The sequence below is a fragment of the Muntiacus reevesi genome, chromosome 3, assembly GCF_963930625.1.
Source record: "Muntiacus reevesi chromosome 3, mMunRee1.1, whole genome shotgun sequence".
Taxonomy (NCBI): domain Eukaryota; kingdom Metazoa; phylum Chordata; class Mammalia; order Artiodactyla; family Cervidae; genus Muntiacus; species Muntiacus reevesi.
Genome location: NC_089251.1, coordinates 99,644,740 through 99,665,690, shown reverse-complemented (window position 1 = coordinate 99,665,690; position 20,951 = coordinate 99,644,740). Strand labels below are relative to the sequence as shown.

At 45.2% G+C, this 20,951-nt stretch overlaps 1 protein-coding gene across 5 annotated transcripts in view; it reads left to right on the top strand.

Annotated features, from left to right (window-relative positions):
- NPHP1 (nephrocystin 1) overlaps positions 1 to 20,951 on the top strand; it is a 66,929-nt gene that overhangs the window by 31,961 nt on the left and 14,017 nt on the right. For all 5 annotated transcript variants that reach the window (XM_065929824.1, XM_065929823.1, XM_065929825.1 and 2 more), the window contains 5 exons: positions 7,086 to 7,160; positions 9,915 to 10,025; positions 11,324 to 11,406; positions 13,916 to 13,992; positions 15,218 to 15,317. In XM_065929824.1, the coding sequence (XP_065785896.1) occupies positions 7,086 to 7,160; positions 9,915 to 10,025; positions 11,324 to 11,406; positions 13,916 to 13,992; positions 15,218 to 15,317 (446 nt within the window). The remainder of the gene's footprint in view (positions 1 to 7,085; positions 7,161 to 9,914; positions 10,026 to 11,323; positions 11,407 to 13,915; positions 13,993 to 15,217; positions 15,318 to 20,951) is intronic.

Here is a 20,951-nt window from a genome sequence, read left to right as displayed (position 1 = left end):
GGAGATCCAACCAGTCCATCCTAAAGGAAACCAACCCTGAATATTCATTGGAAGGACTGAAGCTGAAGCTCCAATACTTTGGCCACCTGATTCGAAGACCCAACTCATTGGAAAAGACCCTGATGCTGGGAAAGATTGAAGGCCAAAGAAGGGGGCGGCAGAGGATGAGATGGTTAGATAGCATCACCGACTCAGTGGACATGAATCTGAGCAAAGTCTGGGAGATAGTGATGGACAGGGAAGCCTGGCGTGCTGCAGTTCATGGGGTCGAAAAGAGTCAGACATGACTTAGCAGCTGAATCGCACAAGAACAAAGCACTTACACGAATGCATGGAACTCCATAAGATCACCAGATGAGAGTGATGGTGGTAGCTTGATGAGAGAAGTAGAGGTGAGAGCTGTGGCTGGAGGGATATTTAGGAGGCTTGGTTGGTAACGGGTGGAACGTGGGGAGTGCGGGAGAGCGGGGCGTCAGACGTGAAGCCAGGTCTCTGACTTCCACGTCTGGGTGGATGGTGGTGACATGCTCTGAGGTAGAGAGCACTGATAGCAGGTCAGGTGTGGAGTTCTTGGGTTTATCTTTGTCCCTGCTGAGTATAAATAGTTATTTAAAAAAAATGCAAACCTTTTATTTTGTATTGGAGCATAGCCGATTAACACACAGTGTGTGATAGTTTTAGGCGGCCAGCGGGAGGACTCAGCCACACCCAGACATGTGCCCACTCTCCCGCAGGCCGCCTCCCGTCCAGGCTGCCGCCTGGCACTGGGCAGAGCGCCCGGTGCTGTAGGGCAGGTCCTTGCCGGCCATCCGCTCCAAGTGCAGCGGTGCGCGCGTGTCCACCCCACTCTCCCGCACTGTCCCCTCCCCCCGTCCTGCCCCCAGGAGCCGTACCTCATCCTCAGTCTGCGAGTCTGTTCCTGTTTTGTCAGTTCACTTGTGTGATTTCTTTTCAGAGTCTACCCAGGATGGATGTCATAGGACATTTCCCCTCTCTGCTGACTGACCTCACTCAGTGTGACCCTCTCTAGGTCCGTCTGTGTTGCTGCAGATGGCCTCATTTCGTTCGTTTTGATGGTTGAGAAGTACTCCATAGTGTACATGTATCACATCTCCTTCATCCAGCCCACTCTCGGTGGGGCTTTCCCTGTGGCTTACCGGTAAATCGTAGCCTACAAGACAGGAAATGCAGGAGGACTGGGTCGATCCCTGGGTTGTGCAGATCCCCTGGAGGAAGCCATGGCCACCCTCTCTAGTGTTCTTGCCAGGAAAATCCCATGGACAGAGGAGGCTGGTGGGCTGTGGTCCATGGGGTTAGGAACAGTAGGACGTAACTGCGAGATTGAGCGGTGTCATGGACAAGGTTGCTTCCATGTCCTGGCTATTGTGAGCAGTGGTGCACTGAACATTGGGGTGCACGTGTGTTTTCAGACCGTGTTTTTCTCTGGATATATCCCAGGGGTGGGATTGCAGGGTCTTATGGTAGCTCTGTTTTTAGTTTTAAGGAACCTTTATACTGTTCTCCATAGTGGCTGCACCAGTGTACATTCCCACCAACTGTGTAGGAGGGTTCCCTTCTCTCCACACCTTCTCCAGCATTTATTGGGCTTCCTAGGCAACACAGGGGTAAAAAATCCACCTGTCAACGCAGGAGACCAAGAGACGCGGGTTGGGCCCCTGGGTGTGGAAAATCCCCTGGAGTAGGGCATGGCAGTACACTCCAGTATTCTTACCTGGGAAACCCCATAGACAGAGGAGCCTGGTGGGCCCCAGTTGAAGGGGCTGCAAAGAGTCAGACATAGTTGAGCACACACACCTAAGCTAAGAGTATACTACTCACTCACAGCATGACGAGAGTACCTTTGTTTCATCTGAACCGCACAAAAGCACTGCCATGAATGAACACTAGGTGTCATCAGCATTCAAGAAGAGATGAACTGCCTTCTTCCTAAGAGCTGGTTCCGTACTTTTTGCTCTATCTCTCACTATTCTTACACTTGACAACATAAAATAAAGATTGGAATTTTATTTTGAATAATATATCAGAATCATAGAAGTTATTTTATATAAAAATAATAGAGATTAGTTTATGAAGCAAATTTATGTCATGTTTTCCAAATCATGGAGTTATAGAACATATTAAATAGTTATATGCTCATTCTATTTATTTGGGCTTCCCTGGTGGCTCAGATGGTAAAGAATTTGCTTCCAATGTGGGAGACCCAAGTTTGATCCCTGGGTTGGGAAGATCCCCTGGGGAAGGGAATGGCTACCCACTTCAGCATTCTTGCCTGGAGAATCTATTTACTTAAGAATACTTCTTTAGTAAATTTAAGCCAAGTCACAAATAGAAAGCATTATTACTAAAACTAATTAATAAGACACTGCTTCCAATAATGACTGAATAAGCTCCTCTCCAAACAACTAACCCAGTGATGATAACTGTGAATTTTGGGTAATATACGAAAAGCCACTCCCTCAAGTCTCTGACAAGCATCCCAAGTCATGTGGGTCCTGGAGGGGAATCTTAATTCTTGAGTCTGCTATTTTATTTTTTCCCTTCCTTCCCTCTTTTTCATTCCTCCATTTTCTTTTTCCCGTCTTCCTGTGTGTTACTTAAACATTCTTTAGAACTCCATTCTGAAGTGCCTGCCGTGTTATTGAGTGGCTCTCTTTGTACAGCTTTTTTAGTAGTTGAACTAAAGTAAGTAGGTATTATTTTATACCTGCATAACTTCCCCCAGTCTGCTTGTCAACATCCCAGGTCAAGTGATCAGTAGAAACTCTAATCCTCTCACTGCTTTATGATTATCTTAAGAATCTCCTCTACACACATTGAGCACGACATCACACAGTATTATAATTCCGCTTCGACTGTTCAGCTTTTCTCCAGCTGCAGAGAGCAGGGCCTCCTCTAGTGGCAGTGTGTGGGCTTCCCATCGCGTGGGCTTCTCTTGTTGCAGAGCACAGACTCGAAGCTTCAGCAGTTCCAGCACATGGGCTCAGGAGTCTCGGCTCCTGGCCTCCAGAGCTCATGCTTAGCAGTCGTGGAATGCGCCAGGGCATGTGGGATCTTCTGGGATCAGGGATGAACCCATGTCTCCTGCATTGGCAGGTGGATTCTTTACTACTGAGCCACTAGGGAAGCCCTACCCTTGTTTTTACTCTTTCCATTGTTCTTTCTTCCTTCCTTCCTGATATTCAGAGATTTCTTCTTTTATCATGTTCTTTTCTATTTAGAGAACTTCCTTTAACCATTCTTTCAGGGTAGGTCTGCTGGCTATAGATTCTTAGTTTTTCTTTATCTGAGAATGCCTGCTTTCCCTTTATTCATGGTGGATATTTTCACTAGATATAGAACTCTAGGTTGGCATTTCTTTTCTTTAAGCACTCAAAAAATATTGTTCCGCTTCATTGGAATTGGTTTTACCCTATGGGTGAATCTAGGTGGTGTTTTTGTCTCATTGCTTTCAGGATATTGTGTTTAGTTTTTAGAAGTTTATATACTTTGTCATGGATTTCTTGGATTTATGCTGTTTAGGGTTTTCTCAGCTTCTTAAACTGTAGGCTTATGTCTTTTGCCAGATTTGGGGATTTTTCAGCCATTATTTTCTCAAATACTTTTCCAATTCTAAACTCCCTTCCCTTCTGTGACTCAGATAGCATGAACATTAGATCTTTTTGTTTTGATCTCATAGGTTCCTGAGGCTGTGACCATTTTCTTTCCATCTGTTCTATTCAGTTGTTCAGACTGTGTAATTTCTGTTTGCCTGTCTTCAAGCTCACTGATTCTTCTCTCTCTTTTCTGCTCTGTGATTGAGTCTATTCAGTGACTTGTGTGGGTGTCTGTATCTGTCTATTTTCAAACTTGGGGTTCCCTGGTGGCTCAGATGGTTAACAATCTGCCTGCAATACAGGAGACCCAGGTTCAGTCCCTGGGTCTGGAAGATCCCTGGAGAAGGAAATGGCAACCCACTCCAGTGTTCTTGTCTGGGAAATCCCATGGACAGAGGAGCCTGGCTGGCTGAGTGACTAACACTTTCACTTTCATTGTATTTTTCAGTTCTAGAATTTCCATTAGGGTCCTCTTTCTTTTTCTTTTTTTTGTTAAAATTTTCCTATTTCTTTCTTGTGACTCCATGTTTCTTTCTATATTTTAAATTTATTTTAAGCATCTCCATAGATGTTTATTGAAGTGTTTTTAGATGACTGCTTTAAAATGCTTTTCAAATAATTCCAACATCAGTCATCTTAGTGTTGGTATCTTTTTTTTTAACTTTTAACTTTATATTGGAATATAGCTGATTGACAATGTTGTGATGGTTTCAGGGGGATGGCAGAGGGGCTCAGCCATACATATACATGTGTCCATCCTCCCCCAAACTCCCCTCCCATGCAGGCTGCCACATAGTATTGAGCAGCGTTAGTGTCGTTATCTTTTGATTGTCTTTTCTCACTTAAGTTGAGATTTTCCTGGTATTTGGTGTAATGAATGATTTTTTTTTAATTGTATCCTAGACATTTTGAGAGCTGGGAGTCTGGATCTTAATAAGTTTTGCTTCTATTGTAGTGCACACATTAACACCGTTACTGCCAGGTGAGAACAAGGTCCCGCTTCCCCTCCTGGCCTCTGCACGCACCTCTGGGGAAAGGCGTGTCTCCTTACTTTGGGACCCTGATGAGATTCAGGCTCCTCTCTAGGCCTCCGGCGACAGCACTTGCCATGTCATTGCTTAGGACCTATGATCCCTAGCCATCCCACTTTCCTTTCCCCACTCTGGACATTACAAGAGGATAAAAATAAGGTTTCTGAATTTCATTGTATTAAATTTTCCGTCAAAAAAAGAACTGTGAACAAATAATGAACTCTATGCTATGCATGTTAACATATTTAGAGAAAAGTTTACTTATGTCTGCAATTTTGTAGTGTATTAAAAAGTAAGATGAATTGATGGATGGCTAGATGGTATATATGATAAAGCAAGTATAGTAAAATGTTGATGGCAGAATCTAGGTGATAAGCTTAGGGTGTACTGTAAGTTTCTTTTAACTTGTCTGGTATATTTGACACATTTTATAATCAACCATCATTGTATGTTTCATCCTTAAACAGTGATTGAAGAGCCTTAAGAACTCAGTAAGAAATAATACATCAACAAACTATATACCTATTTTGCCAATAATAAGAGAAATAGAAAACAAATCTAAATCTCACATTTAGACTCTTATCTTTGAACATTATAATCTTCCAATTTGCTTATTCTTTTTCCTTTTACATGTATTTTACACCACAATCTGACTTTTATTGAAATTAGCAATATTTGTTAAATTAGGAACTGTTTCAAATACGTAGAAACATGCAGGAAAAAAAAATAATAGCTATGCATGGCCTTGTCAGCCAACTCTTCTGAAGCCTCTCAGTTTGCAGTGTATAAATTCTAGGCTTCCTACTTAGCTGTAGATTATTCTCATAAACCTAAAATCACTCTGTATTTCTATCTTCCTCCTTAACACACAAAGATACTCACATGCTTTAACTCCCTGCTGTCCCCATCTTGTTATCATTGCACGTAAAATGCTCCTGTGGGCCATATCTCTTAAAAGGTCAGTTATACCTAAAATTTCTCCTGATCTTCTGGTTAATCTCTCTCAGCTGTTAAGTATTTCGCTTAGTACAGTCTATTATCAGTGCAGAGATCTGAGTCTGAATTCATTTACCAGCTCTTTTGTTGTTTTGTAAGTGCTGTGACACTGGGCTTTGTTAATCATTGCTCCCCTCCCCCGAACACACTTCCCACCCTCCTCAGCCTTTACGGTGCTCCTCAGCGCCAGGCAGATTTGTCCGCTGACTCACGAGTCTGTCTGGTCATTTCTCGTTGCCAGTTCCATGAACAGGGGATGCTTGTCTGTTGTGTTCACTGCTGTGTATTTCCAGTGCCTAGAACAGCACTGGTTTACAAAAACATCTCCGTTATATGTTACATGAACAAACAAATGGGTATTTCAAAGGGGTAATGAAGTGCCCGAGGATTATAGTGAGGCTTGGAGCAGACATTGGACCACTCACGAGGCTGCTTATATGTGTTTATGTATAAGGATGCGTTTGAAATCACACTACTAACGTAACGAGGTGTGCAGAGGATCAGTATGATTGACTGTTGCCTTAGTTCATTCAGCTGGTAGAGAATCTGCCTGCAGTGCAGGAGACCCCAGTTCGATCCCTGGGTTGGGAGGATGCACTGGAGAAGGGATAGGCTTCCCACTCCAGTATTCTTGGGCCTCCCTGGGGGCTCAAATGGTAAAGAATCTGCCTGCAGGAGACCTGGGTTTGATCCCTGGGTTGGGAAGATCAGCTGGAGAAGGGAACGGCTATCCTCCCCGGTATTCTGGCCTGGAGAATTCCATGGACTGTATGGTCCATGGGGTCGCAGAGTCAGACATGACTGAGCGATTTTCACTTTCACTTTAGTTTGTTTCTCAAGGGCTTCCCTGGTGGCTCAGACTGTAAAGAATCTGCCTGCAATCAGAAAGATCCCCTGGAGAAGGAAATGGCAGCCCACTCCAGTGTTCTTGCCTGAAGAATCCCATGGATAGAGGAGCCTCCTGGGCTACAGTCCATGGGGTTGCAAAGAGTCAGACCTGACTGAGTGACTAATAGTAGTTTGTTCCTCAAGGAAGCCCTGCCAGGCTCACCGTCTCCCATCCTTCTCCCTTGCTTCCCTCCATTGGCCCCTGCCCCACCCAGTCGTCCCGCTCTTCCGCCCAGCGTATTCCTTCTCCTGAAGATGTGGGATGGTCTCAGCGATGGGACACTTAGGGCACAGCCTGGGGGCCACACTTCAGCTTGCCGGTTACCCAAGGCCCCGTGGACCGCCCCCCCATACCATTCCGTGGGCATTCACATGTTCCCTTCTGTTAATCATTTTAAAAGTTATGTATGTGGTTGATGTAAAAAGAAATACAGAATCGCCCAAAGAAGAAAGATACTCTCCCTCTGCTCTGCTGTTCACTGTTTGGAGCATGGAAGTGGTGATGTTCCAAAGAGCTTTCACCAGTATGATTCCAAATGGGAAAATCTCATTTCAGGTTCTGAGCAACATTCATACAGTCAGGGCCACGTGGCAACCTAAGAAGCCCAAAACATGGACCTTTTCTCCCCAGGTAAGGAATCTGCTGAGTGAATTGAGTGAAACATGAGTTTCTTTTACCCATTAAGTATTATGCAATTAGTTTCTAAGGTAAGATTATCAAAATGTATTTGGTAATACACTGGTGTATTTGGTGTTGCTGGAGAAGACTCTTGAGAGTCCCTTGGACAGCAAGGAGATCAAATCAGTCAATCCTAATGGAAATCAACCCTGAATATTCATTGGAAGGACTGATACTGAAATTGAAGCTCTAGTACTTTGGCCACCTGATGCGAAGAACTAACTCTTTGGAAAAGACCCTGATGCTGAGGGCAGGAGGAGAAGGAGGTGACCGAGGATAAGACGGTTGCATGGCATCATTGACTCAATGGACATGAGTTTGAGCAAACTCTGGGAGACAGTGAAGGACAGAAAAGCCTGGCGTGCTACCATTCATGGGGTTGCAAAGAGTAGGACACAACTGAGTGACTGAATAAGAACAACACATTCCTGAAGTAACGTATCTCTGTCTAACACAGAGTATATGGGGCCAGGTTTGAACCTTTAGATTATTTAATGTTCTCTGAGGACTTTGATAAAAATCACTCATGTTTCTGCCTTACCAAAGTTACCGTGCCTATGAATCATCTCATTCAATGAGTCACAAGGTTCAATTTTAGAAAATTATGTCTGATGGAAAATGAAAACAAAAAGAGAAACCTTCAAAGAGAATCTTAACATTTCTTAAGAAGTGTTTTTTTTAAAAAATGCAGTCTCCAGCTGTGCTCAGGAGAGCTGTGCTTTCTTGAGATAAACTCATGGGTGACACCTGGGGAGCCGATCATCCCTTGACATCCAGGGACTGTCAAGATTGAGACAAACAAAGACAGGAGGGAGGTTAAGTGGCTTCAGGCCACTGAGTCATTGTCACATAGATGCCAGGGGAGATGACGATGTCTTTATGCTCTCTTAATAATATTAGTTGTCTGTAGTTCTGTTTACTTTTTTCTACCTCTAGTTTCATTGCTTCCTTCCCACGGCTCACTCCCTTGTGTCACTGCCCCCAGGAACCCTTCATTAAACTTCTCCTGTTGCATCAAGAGACCTCACAGCAGGGCAGAGCATCACCACATGGGCACAGCATGAGGAGGAGCCCGCCACCTCGCCTGTGGGCCGCACGTGTCCACACTTGTCCCCAGCACCCCCCCTCCAAGTCCAGTGTGATCTTTTCTTTTAAGATTTTTTTTTTATGTGAACCATTTTTAAAGTCTTTATTGAATTTGTTACAACATTGCTTCTGTTTTTTGTTTTGGTTTCTCATTGAGAGGCATGTGGATCTGAGCTCCCCAACCAAGGATTAAACCCGCATCCCCTGCATTGGAAGGTGGTCTTAACCCTCTGGACCACCAGAGAAGTCCTCCAGTTTGGTCTTTTAAGCATCCTTCTGCTTTCATTTTGGCCCAACAGCTTTTCTCATGTTCTCCTGGATATAAAGATGAACTGATGGAAGGGATAACTAGTATGTATAGGTTCCTTTGTGAGTGAAATTAACCATCCATCCTTTAGGTGTGAGGCATGCTTCCTGGATACTGTGAAACTTGTGTGTTGGTAGAGAAGAAACAGAGACACATACAGCACCAGTATCCTCTGAATGGAGCTAGACTGCGTGCTGGGCACTGAGGCAGGCCGTTAGGTGCATCTTCTCACTGAATCCTTAGAGCCTCTCTGTGGAGTGGGTGCTATTGGCAGCTGTGACGCAGGCAGCGTGTAATGGTTGTGGGGCTCCTGGTACTGTGGAACCATAGAGAAGCAGGTTTTATAGAAGAGAAACTGATCTTGAAGGATGTGTGGGATTTTATAGGCAAGGAAGAGGGATGTTGTGGTCCAGAGAGAATGAAAGGAAAGGAAAATTTCCAAGGCCTGCCTCAGGGAGGCTGGGCAAGTGTGTATGCAAATTATAATTTTAGTCCTGTCTGCAAAGGACAGTGGTTAATATAAATATCTCATCAGGGACTTACCTGGTGGTCCAGTGGTTAGAACTCCAAGCTTCCACTGCAAGGGGGCACAGGTTTGACCCCTGGTCGGGGATCTAAGACCCCATGTGCCACGCAGCATGCCCCCTCCCCTCCAAAAATCTTATCGAATATCAAACTATGTAATACCTCCAAAGACCTTGGTGCAGTGCTTGTTTTACATTAGCTTCCTCTCTAAACAAAGAGTAAGTGACTGTAAAGGTAGCTTTCTTTAGCACAGAAATTACATTTTAAAATTTCAAACCGTTGGTATAGATGAGTCCAGTCCATCTGCTTTTTGTTTCCTTTAAAAGACCTTGAAGACTTCGCTGATGGTCCAGTGGTTGAGACTTGGCCTTGCAGTGCGGGGGCTGTGGCTTCAATCCCTGGTCGGGGAGCTAGGATCCTACAGGTCTGGCAACGAGAAAACGAAAACATAAAGCAGAAGCTATATTGTAACAAACTCAATAAAGACTTTAGAAGTGGTCTACATTTTTTAAAAATCTTAAAAGAAAAAATACCTTTATTATTTTGCAGATGATAGAGCTGAACTGTCCTGCCATTTTAAAAAAGTTTATTTTATTGAAGTGTAATTGATGCTGCACAACAAAGTGAGTAGGTTACATGTGTACATTCAGTCTTTTTCATGCTCTTTCCCTTTATGGTTTATCACAGGCTAGTGACTCTGGCTCCCTGTCTGATGGTAGGACCTCATCGTTTTTCCTCCCTCCTTTTTCCATGTTTCTTAGTAACTTCTGTTTTCTACTTTGTTTCAGGTTACTGGCATCTTGCCCTGCTTGCTTGATGGCGACTGTTTCATCAGATCCAATTCTTCCTCTCCAGATCTTGGAATATTATTTGAACTTGGAATTTCTTATATTCGCAATGTATGTCAGTTGAAAGATAACGCTTAGATTTTTCTGTGTAATAGAATATTAACCTCTTGAGGAATGGCAGTGATTCTAATTTATTTTTTTTATGATGCTGCTTTTTCAGCAGCGTTTAAAGCAACTCTTTTTCTTTGTATTTATATGAAATGAACTCCAGTGCTTTATAAGTCTTTCAAATGAAGATTTGAAAAAGATGGGACTTTACAGGAAGTGATAGAAGATGTTCAGTGGCTTTCCAGCACAGAGCTGTACCTCTGTCCCTGAGAGTCAGAGTGCCCTTAACCTTGTAAATGGGGGTTCTAATGAAGGGACCTGGCAGAGTGGACATTTTTATTAAGGGAACATCAGAAACTTGGACTAACTTACATCATATAAACTCTTGAATCAGTGGGTGTGGGTCTGTGGTAATATATAGTTCCATATTTTAGTAATAGCTTCACAGGTGTGGTGTATGCGCTTGGCTTCGTGGTAACCCAGAGAGCTGGTTGTTAAATTCCGTTAATGGTGTTATGCTGTCCTTTCATTTGTTTTCTAGAAACTTACTCATTCATTGTTTATTTCTGGCTGCGCTGGGTCTCGGGTGCTGCGAGCGGGCCTGCTCCTCATTTGGTGACCGGTCCCTCATTGCGGCGGCTCCTCTTTTTGCGGAGCGGGCTCAGCGGTGGGGGTGCCCGGGCTCAGGTGCCCCGTGGCATATGGAATCTTTCCCCGGACCAGGGATCAGACCCATGTCCCCCGTGTAGGCAGACGTGTTCTCACTCACTGCGCCACCAGGGAAGCCCTGCCCTTTCGTTTCTTTAAGGCAGACTCATCCGTGTGTGTGGCTGTGTTGGACAGGATCAAGGAGCAGGACCCCCAGGGGGACACACTGACCTCTGACAGCTGACGGGGGCAGGGGGTGACATTCTGAGCAGGAAGCCCCTTGAGGGACGTAGTTGACTCATTCCATTTCTCACTGAGACCCAACGCCTCCTGCTCGCACGTAGCGTTGATGTGATCTGGGATCATTTCCTAGCATATTTGTATCACTCAGGAAACAATAGCAACAGTTGTCCTAGCATCAGGCTCAGGGTTTTTCAGGAACGACTTAAGGTAAGATGTTCCCTTGACGCCCTGCCTGCACTGTCTGCCTGCGAGTCTGGTGAGCCTCCCCTGGCTCTCACTTTGTTTTCTTGCAAAGGACTTTTTAGTTCTAAAGGCAAATACTGGTTTTATTCCTTTTAGAAGAGCTCGGTATGTGCTTATACATTTAACTGATTCAGACACGAAGCTTCATACCCAGTTTTATTTTCTAGTCCACTGGTGAAAGAGGAGAGTTGAGCTGTGGCTGGGTGTTTCTGAAACTTTTTGACGCCACTGGAATTCCTATTCCAGCAAAGTAAGTTGGGTTTATATATTCCCTCCAAGTGGGTAATTTTGTGGAAATTCGTTTTTAGAACCTAGACACCTAAGGTTTCCAGAGGTTTCACATTTCAGTAACTTGAGCAGAGAGGGCTTTTTAATGTTGATTTTAATGTTCTTTGGGGGCTTCCCTGGTGGCTCAAATGGTAAAGAATCTGCCTGCAATGCAGGAGACCCAGATTCAATCCCTGGGTCGGGAAGGTCCCCTGGAGGAGGGCAGACTACCCACTCCAGTGTTCTTGCCTGGGAAGCCTCCTGGACAGAGGAGCCTGGCGGGCTGCAGTCCATGGTATTGCCAAAGAGTCAGACAGGACTGAGCGACTAACACTTGGACTTTCACGTTAATACTCTTTTAAGGTGGTATGTGAGCACAGCACGCATAATCTCTTCCTAGCAGGGGAGGGATGACACAGACAGCGAAGGCGTCTTACAAGGTGTCTGCCCCAGCCGTGCGCTGAGAGTGTTCCTGCAGTGACTCCCTGAGGTGGTGGCGCCCTCCCAGCGCCGGGAGAGAGCCCGTGTGCAGGCGCTCAGCACAGGCGTGTCCGCCTCTGCGCCCCCACGCACTGGCCCACCAGGCTCCTCTGTCCACGGGATTCTCCAGAGCCTCTTCCCGACCGAGGGTTTGAACCCAAGTCCCCTCATTGCAGGTGAATTCTTTACCGCTGAGCCACCAGGGAAGCCCAAAATAGAGCCTACTGCTGCTGAGTCACTTCAGTCGTGTCCGACTCTGTGAGACCCCACAGATGGCAGCCCACCAGGCTCACCCGTCCCTGGGATTCTCCAGGCAAGAACACTGGAGTGGGTTACCATTTCCTGCTCCAATGCATGAAAGTGAAAGTGAAGTCGCTCAGTCGTGTCCGACTCTTAGCGACCCCATGGGCTGCAGCCCACCAGGTTCCTCCGTCCATGGGATTTTCCAGATGAGAGTACTGGAGTGGGGTGCCATTGCCTTCTCCAGAATAGAGCCTAATTCTCACCAAAGAGTGGGAAAGCTAGGTCAAGGGTCCCCAGGTCCTCCGTGACTCCACCTTTCTTCTATAGGTGGTATGTGGAAATTGTAGCAGCAGCCACTGTAAACAAATTTAAAATTTAAGACCAAAAGCAAATGTGTGTAATGTATTTCCAATATGTATAGTATCTAACAGTCACAAGATTGTTATCTTTAATATAAAAAGAGCTCTCAAAGACTAAGAAGAAGACAATCCAAATCTGAAATTGGGTGCACACACACAAATCTGAGTCTAGGATATAAACAAGAAACTCACAGAAGGGATGCAGATGGGCAGTCAGTAGGGTGATGATGGAGACCCTAGATTTGGAATGATAGAATTCAGGACCATAGCCTGGACTCTGTATAACTGTCAAGACGTTCTTTAATGTCTCCAAGCCTCAATTTCCCCCATCTTTAAAATGGGATTATAGTAGTTCCTATCCCAAAGGTTTAATTCAGATAATGCTGCCCACTTCATCCTCTACTGACACCACAGGGGTGGGTGTGACCTTGCCACAGACCAGAGGTAAAAGTCCTCCTGGCGGCGCTCTGGTGGGAGTGTGGGGCACTTATCACCCCAGCCCCTCATCCCAGTACTGCCTGTAGATGTAGAAGCCCAGACTTCTTGTGGGCTTTCTGTGTTTCTGGTTTTATTTTTTGTTTTTAATAATGTTCAGGGTTTTCAGTTGTGCTTACTGAGAGGGAAAAGTGTGTCTATCCAATCTTTTTTAAAGCCTTAAGCTATTTTTTAAAATGAGACGGAGGCCTGTGTATTGATACAGAAACATCTCCAATGTGTGTTGTTAGAGGAAACCAGCAAGTTGCAGAATCACGTGTGCGCTGACGCCCCTTCTTTTCACGGAGGACTGTGCCCGTGCGCCTGTGTAAACTGGTCCTGGAGGATGTCTCTGGGGAGCAGAACTGGGGCGGCAGCGCCACAGGGTTAAGAGGCAACTTTAAAAGGAAATGTGTGTCAGTTTGAGATTTGCTGTGTGTATGAATTTCTTTCAAAATAATTTCTACAGAAAAAGATAGGACACGGGGCTTACCAAACCAGGGGGGAAAGGGCAGGGAGGGAGTTTTCGGGTTTTTATTGATCATTTCTATGTCATTTGAAGTTTTTACAACAATCTACATGTTATTTTTGCATTTTAAAAGTAGTATAAATTCATAATAGCTTTATTTCCAGTGATGATTCAAAACTTTTGAAAAAGACATTTAAATGGCACAAGTCATTAAAGTCTCAAAATGACATCAGTTAATCTTTCTCACTTTAACGTGGAAAATGTATTTTCTATAGTTCATAGTTAAGAAGGAGACTCCGTTTACTGAGAGGATAACCCTGGGGATGGATAACAACTTTCGTTCTCATTTACCAATGAGTGAGACATAAATAAAATGCCTGTGAACGTGCTTGTGCTAAGACAGTGTTCCACTGCCGACCCCACTATTACACAGCCTCACATGTGCACCGTGTCCTTTTCTTTGGTAGGACTTACAAGCTCTTCTTGAATGGCGGCACCCCGTATGAAAAAGGTGTTGAAGTGGACCCTTCAGTATCCAGAAGAGGTACCACTTTCTTTCTGTTGCTTTCTACCCTTTCCTTAAAGATTAAACAAGCAGAAGATGCATCAAAGAAGACAGCTATAGTCTAAAAAGCCTAACACTTTTCACGTGAATTCACATTTTTAAAAGTATGTCATTTGATATTAAAATCTTAATCATTTTCATCTAAGTGAATATTTCCTTGGTGGCACATATGAGACTTTAACATAGGAAATTAGGAAGCGTAAGGACTCTGTATTGGCTCGTTTTCTTTGAGCACAGGGCCTCAGAACTGACAGACAGGCCAATTCAGTGATTTCCTCTTGCTTGGTCACTGTGATACACGCCAGGCTGCCCTCTAGAAACACGGAGCATCTTTTGATGTGTCCACTGACCAGGCACTATGCTAGATAATGGGAACATGGAGAGTCAGGCAAATATTTATGGTGCTTGCCTCTCGGACCTCGGAGCCTGACAGATCTGAAACTCCCCTCTGGCGCCTCAGACAGCCCTCTCCTTGATTCATGATTTAGGACACGCAGCAATGCCAGCCTCACCGTCTTGGAACAGGAAGGTCCCGGGGTCTGAGATACAGTTGGTTCCACTTGAAGTCAGAGATGCTTTTTAAACTCCCCTTTCCTCTGTAATCCAGCAGCAGTGATGCTGTCTAAGAATCTGCTGTAGTGGCAGCTCCAGGGGTGGGCCAGTTGGGAACCTTCTGAGGGTCTTTGAAAATGAAAGTGAAAGTCGCTCAGTCATTTCCCACTCTTTGCAACCCCATGGACTATAGAGTCCATGGAATTCTCCAGGCCAGGACACTGGAGAGGGTAGCCGTTCCCTTCTCCAGGGGATCTGTCCAACCCAGGGATCAAACCCAGGTCTCCTGCATTGCAGGCAGATTCTTTACCATCTGAGCCACAAGGGAAGCCCAAGAATACTGGAGTGGGTAGCCTATCTCTTCTCCAGGGGATCTTCCTGACCCAGAAATTGAACTGGGGTCTCCTGCACTGCAGGCAGATTCTTTACCAGCTGAGCCGTCAGGTAGGACCTCAGAAGGTCTTTAGGGCATATCGTACTTCATTGGTTCATTTAGGGTGTACGGGCAGCTGCTGCCTTTCATTCAGTTCAGCACTCCTGGTGCTGAAAAAACTTTGTCTCATTTTTATTATAAAATTTTGTGTAAAATACTGTTTTATCACATTCACTGCCTAAGCACTAAGTTTTGATACTTATTTTTTCTTTTTAAAAGCACAAGGTAGTGTTTTCCATCAGTTGATGACAATGAGGAGGCAGCCTCAACTTCTGGTGAAACTGAGATCTTTGAACAGAAGATCAAGGAGCACGCTAAGGTCAGTGCCCGTGGTTACCTGCTGGTGAACCTGGGCTCGTTCGGCGTTTATGGACCTTCTCTGCTTCCAGCTTCTCTTCCTGCTCAGGCACTGTTTGTTAGTTTTTTGGTTTTTTTCCCTCACTGATTCTTCAGCCAAGGATCAGTAGGGAAATGGAATAACACATTTCAGATTAACTTACTCTTCAGTTTGCCAGTTAGTACAAATGATAGATGTAGTCGAAAGTAGTATAGAAGCTTTTGACTAAGCAGGGCTTATCATCCTTGATCCTTCTCTTAGGGAACTTTGGGGAACTTTTTAAAAAAAAATCATCATGAATTTTTTTTTTTTTGGCCACACCACATGGCTTGTGGGGGCTTAGTTCCCAGACCAGGGATTGAACTCGTGACCTCAGCAGTGAGAGCGCAGAGTCCTAACCACTGGATTGCCAGGAAATTCCCTGGGGAACTTTTTTAAATGTCAGGTTTATTGAGGTATAATTTACACGCAAGTAAAATTTACCCCTTTTACTTTAAGTTCTTTGAGTTTTGACAAGTGTATACAGTCATGTAGCTACCACACAGTCAAGATAAAGAATATTTCTGTCACTCTAAAGAGTGACCTCATGCCCCTTTGTAATCAAATCTCTGGCTCTGGTCTCAGGCAGCAGTTGACCAGTTTTCTTTTCCCAGTTTTACCTTTTCCAGAATGGTCTACAAATGGAATCACACAATGTATAGCCTTTTGAGTCTGGCTTCTTTCATCTAGCATGACATAACTGAGATGTGTCCATGCGGTTGCGTGTGTCAGGGCACGCCTGCACGCGTGCTCAGTGGCCTAAGTCGTGTCCGACTCTTTTTTAACCCCATGAACGGTAGCCCACCAGGCTCCTCTGTCCATGGGATTTCCCAGGCAAGAATACTGGAGTGGGCTGCCATCGCCTTCTCCAGGGGATCCTCCCAACCCAGGGATGGAACCCAAGTCCCCTGCGTCTCCTTCCCTGACAGGAGGATTCTTTGCCACGGAGCCGCCTGGGAAGCCCCGTGTGTTAGTGGTTTGCTCCTGTTTGTTCTAACTGGTGTTCCATTTGGTGGATATACACAATGTGTTTGTTTATTCACCAGTTCAGAGACATTTGGGTTGTTTCTAGGTTTGGGCAGTCATGAATAAAGCTACTCTAAATATTTGCACAAGAGTTGTTTGTGTGTGTGGACTTAGTTTCTTATGAGATTACTGGATCATCTGGCCTTTGCTTAACTTTATAAGAAATTGCCAAACTGTTTTCCAATATGACCAGACTGTTATATACTCTCTCCAGCAACGTATGAGAGTTCCTGTTACTCCAATATTCTTGACAGCATTTGATATGATCGATTTTTTTCTGTTTTGCCCATTTTAATAAGTGATTAGTGGTATCTCATGGTGGTTCTAGTTTACATATTCTTTAGGGAGCTTTTACACTGGTAGCATCCCAGGTCTAGCCATTTCCAACTCAGTAATCTCTTGGACAGGCCATTTACCATCTTTCTCAGGGTCTCAAGGTCTATGTTTTTAAAATGGACATAATAATATCAAGCCCCTCAAGCTTTAATGAGGTTTAAGGAAATGAAAATATATAAAGCATTTGCCTAGTATGTATGGTACATGCCTCACAGTAATACACAATAAGTATCACAATAATTATTAGTATTATTATCATATGTGTACTCAGTGGATCAGTCATGTCCAGCTCTTTGTGACCCTGTGAACTGTATAGCCCACCAGGCTCCTCTGTCCATGGGATTTCCCAGGCAAGAACACTGGAGTGGGTTGCCCTTTCCTGCTCCAGGGGGTCTTCCCGACCTAGGAATCGAGCCCGGGTCTCCTGCATTGCTTTAACGTGTGAGCCGCCAGGAAGCCCCAGTATTGTCATGTGTGTAAATAAGTGCAAATATCCTATGTGCAGATAAGTATAAACATAATAGCAGATGGCAGTGCTGTCATAAAATTTGTTCAAATGAGGATGTGCTGTGTAGCTGGTAAGATCAGAGAAGTTCAGATCAGGCCTTGACGTTTTGGAAGAGGCGCCGTTGGACGATGTGGGGCTGTGGAGAACGTGCGGCACCGGAGGGTGGGCGGAAGGGCGTGGCTCGTGAACAGAGAGGGGCAGCCGGGCAGCCCCACCGTGACCTGCTGACTGCTGCCGGGCTCTCAGGGGTCGGGGAGACTTGGAGCACTCGTGAGCGGCTGCTTTCCTCGCTTGAGATCACACTCCCAGTTTAAGTATCCCTTGTTCTTATCACTAGTGCTGAAATGTGTTTCATAATGATAGTGTTAACTGTTCAATCTTTCAACAACCATTAATTGTGTACTCATGGGTAGTATTCACTCTTGGCTCCCCGCTGCCCTGCCCGCCACCCCGGATGTCCACAGAGCCTATAAACTGCCCCTTTTTGGCCAGTCTTTTCTTGGACAGTTTTTATTTTTCAAGATAAAAAAAAAAGCAGTAGCACAGGAGTGGTCTTTGTAAAAGGAAAGCTGTTCCTGTTCGGCCTCATTCTTCCTACTTCTTCAATCACCTGCTGCTTCTCTGGTTGATAAGCTTTCCAAAGTCTAAAGCACTTCCAAGCATATCTTTCAAGTACAGCTTTTAATAGTGTTTCTTTTGGCTTCAGATACTGGCTTGGAGATATGCTTTACAATCTAGACATCAATCTGACTGGGTGAGCAGTGGTCAGATCGACGGCCCATTCTCCCAAAGCCGTAAATGTTCTTCTGTGTCCTGGGTTCTCCCTCAGCCCTCAGCCCCGACCTCAGGAATAGAGGCCCTTGTTGGTTACAGCACATAGTAGGCACCCGAAAAATGTTTGTGAAGTGATTTCAAGGTAGAGCTCTTCCTGCCGCTATGAAAGCTCTGCCCTGCCGCCTGTGGCTCCGGGCCTCCCTCATCTCATCTCTGCGTGCACGCGACTCTCCTCCCAGAGCCCAGAGAGAGCCCTGAGGGCCATCATGAAATTGGGCTCCACTTTGAGGATCCAAGGGATACCAAGGGATCAGAGATACCAAGGGAACACTTCATGCAAAGAGGAGCTCAATAAAGGACAGAAATGATATGGACCTAACAGAAGCAGAAGATATTAAGAAGAGGTGGCAAGAATACACAGAAGAACTGTACAAAAGGGATCTTCATGCCCAGGTAATCACGATGGTGAGATCACTCACCTAGAGCCAGACATCCTGAAATGTGAAGTTAAGTGGGCCTTAGGAAGCATCCCTACGAACAGAGTTAGTGGGGTGATGGAATTCCAGTTGAGCTATTTCACATCCTGAAAGATGATGCTGTAAAAGTGCTGTATTCAATGTGCCAGCATATTTGGAAAACTCAGCAGTGGCCACAGGACTGGAAAAGGTCAGTTTTCATTCCAGTCCCAAAGAAAGGCAATGCCAAAGGATGTTCAAACTAGCTCACAGTTGCACTCATCTCACACTCCAGTAAAGTAATGCTTAAAGTGCTCCAAGCCAAGCTTCAGCAATGCGTGAACCGTGAACTTCCAGATGTTCAAGCTGGTTTTAAAGAAAAGGCAGAGGAACCGGAGATCAAATTGCCAACATCCCCTGGATCATCGAAAAAGCAAGAGAATTCCAGAAAAACATCTATTTCTTCTTTATTGACTATGCCAAAGCCTTTGATGGTGTGGATCACAACAAACTGTAGAAAATTCTGATAGAGAAGGGAATATTCACCAGACCACTTGACCTGCCTCTTGAGAAACCTGTATGCAGGTCAGGAAGCAATGGTTAGAACTGAACATGGAACAACAGACTGGTTCCAAATAGGAAAAGGAGTACGTCAAGGCTGTATATTGTCACCCTGCTTATTTAACTTATGAGAAACGCTGGGCTGGATGAAGCTCAAGCTGGAATCAAGATTGCAGGGAGAAATATCAATAACCTCAGATATGCAGATGACACCACCCTTATGGCAGAAAGCAAAGAAGAACTAAAAAGCCTCTTGATGAAAGTGAAAGAGGAGAGTGAAAAAGTTGACTTAAAGGTCAACATTCAGAAAACTAAGCATGGCATGCGGCCCCTTCACTTCATGGCAAATAGATGGAGAAACAATGGAAACAGTGGCAGACTTTACTTTTTGGGGCTCCAAAATCACTGCAGATGGTGAGTGCCGCCATGAAATTAAAAGACACTTACTCCTTGGAAGAAAAGTTATGACCAACCTAGGTAGCATATTAAAAAGCAGAGACATTACTTTGCCAACAAAGGTCTGTCTAGTCAAGGCTATGGTTTTTCCAGTAGTCATGTATGGAAATGAGAGTTGGATTATAAAGGAAGCTGAGCACCGAAGAATTGATACTTTTGAACTACGGTGTTGGAGAAGACTCTTGCGAGTCCCTTGGACTGCAAGGAGATCCAACCAGTCTATCCTAAAGGAAATCAGTCCTGAATATTCATTGACAAGACTGATGTTGAAGCTGAAACTCCAATACTTTGGCCACCTGATGCGAAGAGCTGATTCATTTGAAAAGACCCTGATGCTGGGAAAGATTGAGGGCAGGAGAAGAAGGGAACAACAGAGGATGAGTTGATTGGATGTCATCACTGACTCGATGGACATGGGTTTGAGTAAACTCCGGGAGTTGGTGATGGATAGGGAGGCCTGGCGTGCTGCAGTCCATGGGATCATAAAGCGTCGGACATGACTGAGCGACTGAACTGACCAACGGACTGACTTGCAGAATCCAGAAATGTGCACTCCTGTTAGTGTCCAGTGTGGGCCTTGGGACCTGCCAGTAGGACTGTGGCCTCAGGCAGGCTGTCCCAGAGACAGGCTGTGGGCACGGAGAAGCCAGAGGCCCGGGCCCTGCTGCAGAGCCATGGGCTGTGGTGCAAGGGCTGTGCTGTGGGTTCTAGGTAAGAGGTTGGGTGCAGGTGCACCCCAGAGGTGGGCCTTGAGGTGGGGTTAACCCTGCTCAATCTCCTTTCCCTGACCTGCCTTTCATAGTGGGTGGAAAAAGAAGGCATTAATGCTACCAGTGGGGCTTCCCCAGTGGCTCAGCGGTAAAGAATTCGCCTGCCATGCAGGAGATGCAGGAAATTTGGATTCTATCCCTGGGTCGGGAAGATACCCTGGAGGAGGGCATGGCAACCCGCTCCAGTATTCTTGCCTGGAAAACTCCACGAACAGAGGAGCCTGACGGGGAGTCCCTGGGTTTGCAAAGAGTCGAACATGACTGGGCACACACACACAATTCTACCAATAGCCTTCCTCCTTCTCTGCTCCAAAAGTCTGCCCCACCTCTATCTCCACTCCCTGGTGCTTAAGAACTTCATCTTTTGAGACTTCCCTGGCAGTCCTGTGGTTAAGACATTACACTTCCACTGCAGGAGGCAGAGGTTTGATCTTTGGTCAAGGAACTAGTCCCACATGCTACAAAAAAAAAAAAACACCATCATCTTTGTTTAGCCAAATTTCTCTGCCTGAAAAGAAAGGACAGGGGCTCTTTTTTGTTACGCCAAGGGTCATATACCAATGTAGGTAGAGCCAAGGGAAGGAAACCCGGTTATAATCTATCAGTGCCCAGTTTCCCCCGTATCCTTGCTGGCCAGCTTCATCCTGCCCTCTCACAAGCCAGCAGTGTTCCCTGTGTGTCTCCTGGGCTG